This window comes from Thamnophis sirtalis, unplaced genomic scaffold (assembly GCF_051295495.1).
Source record: "Thamnophis sirtalis isolate CommonGarterSnake01/CBP01778 unplaced genomic scaffold, rThaSir2_p1.2 scaffold_15, whole genome shotgun sequence".
NCBI classification, from domain to species: domain Eukaryota; kingdom Metazoa; phylum Chordata; class Lepidosauria; order Squamata; family Natricidae; genus Thamnophis; species Thamnophis sirtalis.
Window position 1 is genome coordinate 22,582,841 of NW_028261395.1, and position 11,207 is coordinate 22,594,047.

At 46.7% G+C, this 11,207-nt stretch overlaps 1 protein-coding gene and 1 pseudogene across 1 annotated transcript in view; one reads left to right on the forward strand and one right to left on the reverse strand.

Moving 5' to 3' along the window:
• BMPR1A (bone morphogenetic protein receptor type 1A) overlaps positions 1–11,207 on the forward strand; it is a 79,533-nt gene that overhangs the window by 61,704 nt on the left and 6,622 nt on the right. The window contains exons 9-11 of the mRNA XM_087702273.1: positions 5,303–5,600; positions 8,424–8,599; positions 10,757–10,887. Of these exons, the coding sequence (XP_087558399.1) occupies positions 5,303–5,600; positions 8,424–8,599; positions 10,757–10,887 (605 nt within the window). The remainder of the gene's footprint in view (positions 1–5,302; positions 5,601–8,423; positions 8,600–10,756; positions 10,888–11,207) is intronic.
• On the reverse strand, positions 20–3,551 carry LOC148042521 (uncharacterized; annotated as a pseudogene).

Consider the following 11,207-nt stretch of genomic DNA (forward strand, 5'->3'; position numbering starts at 1 on the left):
AAAGAGGCTCATGCTGTGACTATGTTATCATTGAAAGGATTTCATACATAATGTAACATTTCTAGCACAATATGAAAAGATGACAAAAAGTTTCTTATACAAGGTGTCGAGGTGTTTTGTTACTGGGTTCCACTTGCATTGTTAGTTGTTAAGGCTTGAAATATTTTCTCCAGTAAAGTGAAACTTGGTGTTCTGACCGAGGCTTCCCAAGAGCATGAAGCAAACTCCTTGTCCCAACAAAACCCCCTTTTATTAATTTACTGTGAATTTTTCCCATTCACATCCAGCAAAGTCTTTCAAGGGAGGATTTACAGTCACAGACCTTATCTGGCTTGGAGAGCTGACAGGCCGATATCTGCAAAACCTGGCAAGGAGTCTCAGAGAGTCATGAACCAATTAATTAGTAATTAGTAATTTAATAAATTTGTATGCTGCCCAATCCCGTAGGACTCCGGGCGGCTTACAGAAACAAGATAAAAGTTAAAAATAGAAAGATAAACAATTTAAAAAGAACACACCATACATTCCGTCTAGGTGGGGCTGGACCTTGTTCGTGAAATTAACAGCCCCAGGCCTGCCAGAATAGCCAGGTTTTCATGGCTTTTCGGAAGGCCGAGAGAGTGGGAAGGGTCCGGATCTCTATGGGTAGATCGTTCCACAGGGCCGGAGCAGCTACAGAGAAGGCCCTCCCCCGAGGGGCCGCCAGCCGGCATTGTCCGGTCAACAGCACCCGGAGAAGGCCCAACCTGTGAGATCTTATCGGCCGTTGGGAGGTATGTGGCAGGAGGTGGTCTCTCAAGATATCCAGGTCCTAAGCCATGTAGGGCTTTAAAAGTAATGACTAGCACCTTGAAGCGCGTTGGGAGACCAATAGGAAGCCAATGCAGCTCGCGGAGGATGGGTGTAACATGGGTGTATCTAGGTACACCCGTTATCGCTTGCGCGGCTGCATTCTGGACCAACTGTAGTCTCCGAACACTTTTCAGTGGCAGCCCCATGTAGAGCGCATTACAGTAATCGAGCTTTGAGGTGACGAGGGCATGAGTGAACATTCGAAGTGCCTCCTGGTCCAGGTAGGGCCGCAACTGGTGCACCAGGCAAACCTGGGCAAAAGCCCCCCTGGTCACAACCGACAGGTGGTGTTCTAATGTCAGCTGTGAATCCAGGAGGACACCCAAGTTGCGGACCCTCTCTGAGGGGTGTAAGATTTCACCCCCCCCCCCAGGCTAAGGGATGGAATGCCTGGACTATCCTTGGGAGGCAACATCAGTAGCCACTCGGTCTTGTCTGGATTGAGTGCAAGCTTGTTCGCTCCCATCCAGATCCTGACAGCCTCCAGGCACTGGGACATCACTTCCACCGCTTCGCTGAGTTGGCACAGGGCGGACAGATACAGTTGGGTATCGTCCGCATATTGATGATATTTAATCCCATGCCGGCGTATGATCTCACCCAGTGGTTTCATGTAGATATTAAATAGGAGGGGGGACAGGACCGAGCCCTGCGGCACCCCATATTTGAGGGGCCTAGGGGTCGATCTCTGTCCTCCAACCAACACCGACTGCGACCTGTCCGAAAGGTAGGAGGAGAACCACCATAAAACGGTGCCTCCCACTCCCATCTCCCATAACCATCGCAGAAGGATACCATGGTCGATGGTATCGAAAGCCGCTGAGAGGTCAAGAAGCACCAGGATAGAGGAATGTTCTCTATCCCTGGCCCGCCAGAGATCATCGATCAGCGCGACCAAAGCAGTTTCGGTGGAGTAACCAGGCCTGAAACCCGACTGAAAGGGATCTAGATAGTCTGCTTCATCCAAGGTCCGTCGGAGTTGAAAGGCCACCACCTTCTCAACAACCTTCCCTACAAAAGGGAGGTTGGAGACTGGACGGTAGTTATTAAGGATAGCTGGGTCCAGGGAAGGCTTCTTAAAGAGGGGTCTTACCACCGCATCCTTCAGAGGGTGCAGGAAAGATCCCTCTTGAAGAGAGGTATTAACAATCCTCTGGAGCCAGCCTTGTGTTACCTCTCTGCTGGTCGAGACCAGCCAGGAGGGACACGGGTCCAGTAAGCAGGTGGAGGCACTCACCGCTCCCATGGCCTTGTCCACTTCCTCAGGAGCGACAAGCTGGAACTCGCTCCAAGAAATCAAGGCCCTCCCCCGGCATCTCAGCTGGTACTGTCCAAGTGGAGTCCAGGTCCCTCCGAATCCAAGCAACTTTGTCCGACAGAAACTGAACAAATTCCTCAGCTCTTCCCTGTAAGGGCTCTCCCGCACCCCTCCCTTTCAGGAGGGAGCGGGTTATCCTAAACAGGGTGGCCAGGCGAGATTCTACGGACGCAATAAGAGCGGAAAAATGAGCACATTTTGCCGCCCGTATCGCCACTAAATAAGTCCTAATAAAGGCTCTTAGTTGTGTTCGGTCGGATTCAGAGTTACTAGCCCTCCAACATCGCTCTAGGCGTCTCTTTCGGCGCTTCATCTCCTGGAGTTCCTCGGTAAACCAAGGGGCCCTCCTGGATCCACTGCCGCGGAGAGGCCGCAAAGGCGTGATCCGGTCCAGAGCCTCAGCCGCCGCTGTATTCCAAGCAGCAACCAAGGACTCTGCCGGATTGTGGGCAAGGGAGTCAGGTATCTCTCCAAGCGCCGTCTGAAATCCCAAAGGGTCCATCAGGCGCCTGGGGCAGAACCACCTAATTGGTTCCTCCTCCCTGCAGTGGGGGAGTAGTTTCCGAAAGTCAAGCCTCAGTAGGAAGTGATCTGACCATGACAAGGGCGAGATCTCAATGCCCTTCAATTCCAGATTACATCTCCACTGTCCCAAGAGAAACACAAGATCGAGCGTGTGACCTGCTGTATGAGTCGGACCCTGAATTACCTGGGTCAAGTCCATTGTTATCATGGAAGCCATGAACTCCTGTGCTCCATCCGAACGTTCGCCGAGAGATGGCAGGTTGAAGTCCCCCAGTACTATCAGTCTGGGGAACTCAACCGCCAACCTGGCTACTGACTCGAGGAGTGAGGGGAGGGCTGTTGTAACGCAGCTGGGAGGTAGGTACATTAGAAACAAGCCCACTTGACCCCCTAGGTCCAACTTCACCAGAAGGGACTCACACCCGACAGTCTCCGGAGCAGGGATCCCACGAGGGACTAATGACTCTCAGATGATGGCTGCCACTCCTTCACCCCTTCTCTGGTGTCACGGTTGGTGGAGCACCTGAAACCCTTCTGGGCACATTTCTGAGAGGGGGACTCCTCCCTCGTGGCCCAGCCAGGTTTCAGTAATACATGCCAGGTCTGCTCCCTCGTCTAATATTAATTCCCGGACGAGGGGAGCTTTATGAATCACAGACCTGGCATTTAGCAACAGCAACCTGAGACCAGGGCCCTGACATCTCTTGCCACCCGGTTCTTGAGTTGAGCTATCAGGGCTGGAAGGAGGGATCGCTGTGACGTAGCGAACCCTCCTTCCCTGGTAATGGCTAGCCCTGTAACTCCCGTCGTATCTGCCTCTCCCAAACATGACCGGGATGCTTCGGCCCGTCCCCATAGACCCCTCCTCCCCTCCCGCGGCCCCCGTTCTCCCCAGCAGGCCATTCATACCATACACTCTGGGACGAGAGGCGAATTAAGCGAACTAATTGTCTCCTGCAAACTCCACTCCCCCTTCGCTCATTTTATTTCTCCTGGGAGGGGTCATTCATCTTCCACCTATGGCCTTACTCCCAAGTTGACCTCTATTCTTTAGCTGTTCCCTTCGTCTGGCAACTCTGCGCATGCGCATACTGGGAACAAGCTCTAGCTGTTCATCTGCCTCACTGATGTCTGACTCTGAAAGCAGCTTATAACTGTTCAATGGCCCTGGCTCCCTCTCTGCCTCCGACACAGAGCCCTCATCAGAGCCTTCCCCAGACTCCAGGACTAGCCCATGTTCCTCCCCAACTTCTTCACTGTCCAAATCCGTTGCCAGATCTGCTGGCGGGCCACAAAAATCTTTCAATCAACCATATCTTCTCATCTCACACCGAAAACAGAATGGAGTTCTGGGTGGGCTCTTCCAGTTATGAAATGTCTATGGAGATTCTCAATCATCCAGGTCATGGTTGCTCCAAATTTGCTTTTCCAAAAGACAACTGGACTTTGTGTTTTTTTTCCCCTTGAAAACATTATCTTCAGTTCTGAAGAACTGAACTGAAGAAGCTTCTTGGATGAGAAGCAAAATGTTTTCAAGAGGAAAAAACCCAAGAAAATCCTGTTGCCTTCTGGTTATGAGAGTCACCAGAATGCTATGAGAACCTAGAAGCCACAACACTTGGATGAGATGAAATTCCCTAGTATCGCCTGCTATATTCCTAAAATTCAGAGTAAGCCAATTTATTCCATTGGATTTGCAGCCAGTAGAGTGTGCCATTTCTGTACAATCTTGTTGGGGAAAAAAGCAAGTACATTTACAATTTTTTTAGCTTTTCAACTTACTATGCATATAAGTGTTAGTTCTTATTTTCAATCCTATTGAAAAAGGGAATGTAATGTAATAGAAGGTCATGCAACATTTACAATTTGCGTTCTGTAATTTAAATAAACATAACTGCAAATTTCACCTGGAAAAAGTAAGCACACTCCTACATTTATCACTAACTCAGATATCTAAAATTAAAAATCAAGTGCAACATGACAAGGACACTAAACCTTTCAATAAATCTATTAAGGAATGGTTGAAAAAAGAACAGAAAGGAAAAAGAGGGGAAAAAAGGAAAGGGAAAAAGAGAGGAAGGAAGGAAAGAGAGAGAAAGAAGAGAGAGAGAGAGAGAGAGAAAGGTCTCCGGCGGCCACATCAAATCCCTGATTTAAATCCCATTGAATTTAAATCCCCTGGTTATTTAAAAGAGACTGTGCATGCAAGAAATCCCTCAAAAGATGCATAGTTGAAAAAAATTCTGAATGTTTCAATGAAGATAACATTTTGATATGTCAATAGGAGGTGGGATCTTCTACTTTTTTCACCTAACTGTTAACATTAGGAAGCTTGGAAACACCGCGATGAAAAACTTAAATCATAAACTCAAAAATGGGGAAAATGAGCTGTCTCAAAATGAATCAGCAGTCATTGCTATGGGCAACATTTGGCTTTTCTCCTAAAAGCTGAATAACTGGACTTCGTTTGACAGCTACCTGAGTGAAGAAGCTTGCCTCGTGTCTCCAAAATGCTTTTTAATGTATTCATTATTAATTTCTAAATTTGCTTTCTGTTGAATGATTCATTGAAAGCACTTAACCCCCGTTCTATTCTAAATTGTGCAGGATTCATCGCAGCAGACATAAAAGGCACAGGATCCTGGACTCATCTCTACCTAATCACCGATTACCACGAAAAGGGATCCTTGTACGACTTCCTGCAGTATACCACTCTGGACAACAGAGCTTTGCTGAAACTGGCTTATTCTGCTGCGTGTGGTCTCTGCCACCTGCACACGGAAATCTATGGGACCCAAGGCAAGCCTGCGATTGCTCACAGAGACCTGAAGAGCAAAAACATTCTGATCAAAAGGAACGGAACCTGCTGCATTGCAGATTTGGGCCTCGCTGTCAAATTTAACAGGTAGACGATCGACTCCTCCTTATAGTAATAGCACTTAGAGTTCCATACTGCTTTGCAGTGCTTTTACAGTCCTCTCGAAGCAGTTTTACAGAGTCAGCCTCTTGCCCCCAACAATCTGGGTCCTTATTTTACCCACCTTGGAAGGATGGAAGGCTGAGTCAACCTTGAGCCTGATGAGATTCGAACTGCCAAATTGCAGGCAGCAGAACTACCCTGCAGTACTGCACTCTATAAAGCCACTGTGGCTTTATAGAGTACAGTGCTTCTCAACCTTAGCATCTTTAAGCTATGTGGAATCCACTCCCAGAATGGAAGTCCACACAACTTAAAGTTGCTAAGGTTGAGAGGCACTGATAAAGAAAATTCAGTATTCATATATACAAGGAAGCCTGGAGGTGCATCAAGATAGGGATAGTGTTCTGACCCCCCCCCCCTCCGGCGCAGTAACGCAGACACAGGCTTGGCTATTTGCCACTCTTTAATCACAGGAATTACAACTCCATTGGCTGAAAGCCCATACAACACTCTCATGCCAGAAGGGTTGGCAGCAACCCAAGCCAAACAGAACAGAAATACAAAACAGACCAGACAAGAGTTCCTCAAGACTGTTACGAACGATTGTGTCCTGCAAAAGGACCCCTCCCAAGTTCTCACTTATATACTCTCTTGGGAGGGGCCAAGCCACAACCACCTGGGCTTGATTATCTCTTATGGGTCTGCCTCCGCAGCTGTTGCTTCCGCTTCTCTGCCCTTCTCTTTATGGCATCAGGGGCAAACTGCCTTTGATCTTCCCCACTGCTCCATGCCTCAGGTGCCTCCTGGTGGCCAACCAGCCTCTCTGGTCCCTGCTCTGAGTCTGAACCCTGCCCAGGATCCTCCACATCTTCCATAGCAGACTCATAGGGTTCCTCACTATCCGAGTCCATCAGCAGCTCAAACAGCTCCTGCTGGGCCACAATAGGATAGTATCAAGGTCATATGAAGTGTTATGCTGCACTGATAAGACCACACTTGGAATATTGCATCCTGGTCTCCACAATACAAAAATACGTTGAGACTCTAGAAAGAGTGCAGAGAAGAGCAACAAAGATTATTAAGGGGGCTGTAGGATAAAACTTACGTTGAATGGTTGCAAGAACTGGGTATGTCTAATCTACAGAAGAGAAGGACTAGGGGTGATTTGATAGCAGTCTTCTAATATTTGAGGGACTGCCACAGACAGCGGGGGGGGGGGGGGAGTGTCAACCTATTCTCCGAGGGCATCTGAGGGCAGGACAAGAAGTAATGAGTGGAAGATCATTAAAGACAGATCCAACCTAGAACTAAAGAGAAATTTTATGACAGAGAGAACAATTAATCGGGAGAATAGTTTGCCTTCAGAAGTTGTAAGTGCTCCATCACTGGAGGTTTTTAAGAAGAGGTTGGACAACTGGTTGTCCAGAATCGTATAGGGCAGTGTTGGCGAATCTTTTCGGCACCAAGTGCCGAACTGGGAGCGCTCGTGCGCACATGGGCCAGAAACCAGAAGAACAGCCGCCCAGCCACCCAGTCTTCTAGTTTCTGTTGCATATGCATGCGTGACGCCCATGCGCACATCAGAAACCAGAAGATCATCTTCCCGATGTGCGCATGCACATTGGGCAGCTGCTCTTCCAGTTTCCGGCACTCCCATGCTTGTGAAGAGCAGCTGGCTGACGCACCAGAACCCAGAAGAGCAATGGGCAATGACTCGCATGCCCGGAGAGATGGCTCTGTGTGCCATTTCTGGCACGCGTACCATAGATTCGCCATCACAGGTATAGGCTTACCTGTTTGAGCAGGGGGTTGGACTAGAAGACCTCCCAACTTTCCTTCTAACTCTGTTGTATCGTTAGATCATCTACCGTAGATCTGTGATGGCGAACCTATGGCCCACATGCCACAAGTGGCACACAGAGGTCTCTCTGTGGGCATGCACACCGTTGCCCCAGCTCAGCTCTCTGTGGCGTTTCTTTCATGAGCTTCTGTTTCCTTACAAACGACGAAACAAAAACTCACGATGGAAAAAGATGTCACTTGTGGCAGAGCTATCGGTGTTGGGATGCCCGGCATCCCACCGTCCAACTGGTCTTTGGGTCTCTGCTGCGCATGCGCGCGCCTTGAAGTTTGGGCACTCGGTCCTAAAAGGTTTGTCATCACTGATCTAGATTATCATTGCACTGTTACTATTACATCATCTTGACCAGTGCAATAGAGTCCCCCATCAGGTAACATTAAGTCTCATACATCTCGAGCCAAGGGTACGAGTCATACCATGGGTTGCTTGCCCACGGGACCTAAACAGCATTGTTCCTTCCCATGGATGATTTGAATCAGAAAGACAGACTCAGCATTTAAAGATAATGAAAGGCAATTCAGTGTTTTCTTCGTAAAACGAACATGAAAAGAATAATCAAGACAACATGAATGTTAAAAGGTATCTAGACTGACGTTCTGAAAACACAAGCTATTTAAAAATACCTCTGGCTTCAAATCAAAAGGCATATTTCCATATTGATTCTGCTCTTCCTAGGCAGCTTCAAATATTTCCATTAACATGAAGAAATCCTTTCAATGCTGAATCTTCAGTAATACTCTTCCATTAATGCTCAAGAAGTAACTGTATTAGCATAATTTCGGTCTTAGAAACAGGCAGTTGAAAATGTTCTTCATTGGTATATTAGTTTAATCTTGGTGCGTTTCCATGAAAACATTACCGTCGTAAATGTTCTGTATGGTAATTACCATAATTGCATCGTCTTCCGTCCCGTGTCACCTTCTTTCATATCTTTTGCCTTCTTTTAGTGATACAAATGAAGTCGATGTCCCTATAAATACAAGGGTGGGCACTAAACGATATATGGCCCCTGAAGTTCTGGATGAAACTTTGAATAAGAATCATTTCCAGCCATACATCATGGCCGACATCTACAGCTTCGGCTTGATCATTTGGGAAATGGCTCGGCGATGCATTACAGGAGGTAAAACAATAACAGAATCACCCCCAAAACCTGTGCAAACAGAACCTTCTGTGTTCCTCTTTGCCGGAATCCTTTTGCACTAAACAATAGAGCAACAAAGAAGATTAAGGGTCTGGAGGCTAAAACATGTGGAGACTTGCAGGAATTGGATATGGCTAGTCTAGTGAAAAGGATAGCAGTGTTCCCATATTTGAGGGTCCGCCAGAAAGAAGAGGGTGCCAGCCTGTTTTCCAAAGCACCTGAAGGCAGGACAAGAAACAATGAATGGAAATTGATCAAGGAGAGAAGCAACCTAGAGATAAAGAGAAATTTCCTGACAGGTAGAACAATCAATCAGTGATATAGTTTACTTTGGAAGTGAGGGATGCAGTGGCTCAGTGGCTAAGACACTGAGCTTGTTGATTAGAAAGGTCAGTGGTTCGAATCCCTAGCGCCACGTAACGGAGTGAGCTCCCATTACTTGTCCCAGCTTCTGCCAACCTAGCAGTTCGAAAGCACGTAAAAATGCAAGTAGAAAAATAGGAACCACCTTTGGTGGGAAGGTAACAGCGTTCTTCAGACAGTGCTGGCTCTTTGGCTTTGAAACGGAGATGAGCACCGCCCCCTAGAGTCAGGAATGATTAGCACATATGTGCGAGGGGAACCTTTACCTTTACCTACAGTTTGCCTATACTGGAGGCTTTTAAGAAGAGACTGAGGACAGCCATTTGTCTGAAATGGTGTAGGGTCTCCCTGCTTGAGCAAGGGGGTTAAATTAGAAGACCTCCAAGGTCATCTTCTGTTAACTCTGTTAAATACTAAAAGTGGCATCTGAACAACCCGGGATAATATAGAATCCCTCTTTCTTGAGGTCCTTTTCTATAATGCTCTGTTTTAACTAGTTATCAGGGGTTTGTTTGTTTTTTTGGTTTTTTTTGTATATTTTGCCACACCCTCTGCACAAGAAATAGGATGCAAATAGACTGGAACGCAGGTGGGCTGTCTAGTGCTATTTTATTGACATTCTTTGGGACTGATTAGATTTACTCCAGAAATAGAGAAAGCCACAAATGGCTCTCTTTTTGTTCATAGTATTCTTCAGACTGGGGAAATTGAGCCTGTGAGAGTTTAACTGCAGATTGAATAAAAGGCACATTTTCTATGGACTGTGTAGCGCATGCCGTATTTTTCAGATTATAAGATGCTCCTGACTATAATACACACCTAAATTTAGAAGAGGAAAAGGTTTTTGGCCTCTTCAGCCCTTTTCCAGCCTTTTTTCTACTCATTTTTTGAGACTTTTTGGGCTGTTTTGGGCCCATTTTTGGCCCATTTTGGGGGTTTGGGGGGGCATGTTTTTGAGGCTTTTTTGGCGCATTTTCATGGCTTTTCTTAGCCCATTTCTGAGGCATTTTTTTGCCCATTTTGGAGGCTTTTATCTGCTTTTTTTTTTTAGGCTTTTTTCACATACACCCTTTTGGGGGGGGGAAATGGACAGGAAAAAACTTTGAAAATGGGCCAAAAAAAGTCTCCAAAACAGGCCCCAAAAAAGGCCTGGGAAAAAAAAGGCATGCAGAGGCCACAAAATGGCCCCAGGGGACGGGGGGGGGGACTTCAGCAATATTTGGTCTATAAGACGCACAGGCATTTTCACCCCCTTTTGGGAGACAAAATAGTGCATCTTACAGTCCGAAAAATTTGGTAACTCATTCCAAATGTCAAGGCTGTTTCACTTAATAACCAAGAAAGAAACCACTCAACTCCATTTTGCAGAATTAAGAGTACTTTTGCCGATTATAAGTAAATAGAAGCTAAGCAAAGCTGGATCTGAGTAAAAGCGCGCGAAAGCGTTAGATATCAATACATGACCCATTCCCCTCCCCTTGGTAACCCCAGCCCATAGTCCAATCGTATATCTCCACAGCTGTCAGGTGGGAGACATCTTCAAAACTCATCATCAGGTTGGTATGCCGGACAGTTGGCCATGGTGGGAAACTCCCCTCCTTCCACATGCGCAAATGAATGGTGAGAATAACTCCCAATTAACAGTCCTCCGGTACAGAATATTTCCCTCACCCAAATACCATGCCCTTCCTCCCCGTTTCAATGGCAGCCGAAAAGCAAGCAGCAAAACAGAGGCTGACACCAATATTTATAGCAGCCATGAATTTCTTGCAGGGATTGTCGAAGAATACCAACTGCCCTATTATGACATGGTCTCGAGCGATCCCTCGTTCGAGGATATGCGAGAGGTAGTTTGTGTGAAACATCTGCGTCCGGGGGTGTCAAATCGATGGAATAGCGATGAGGTAAGCTCCACACAAGGAATTAAATCTCTTGTGATTGCAGGTTTTTTTTATTTCTCTTGCTTACAAAAAGATTCCGTGCCTCCTGGCTGGCTTCGGATTGGGATCTCTTCATCCTCCAGGATTACAAGTTTAGAGCAGGCACAAAAAATGCTTTTCTTTCAAATTTAGAACAAAACTAAACAATCCTATCCACCGTGCTGGAGAACTTGGTCACATCGTGTTATTCTGAGAAATCATTTTGTTGAATAATTAATGCAACATCAAAGCACTTTGAACGTAATAATGTTCAAAGGACACCTTTGAAGTTGGTTACTTTGTTA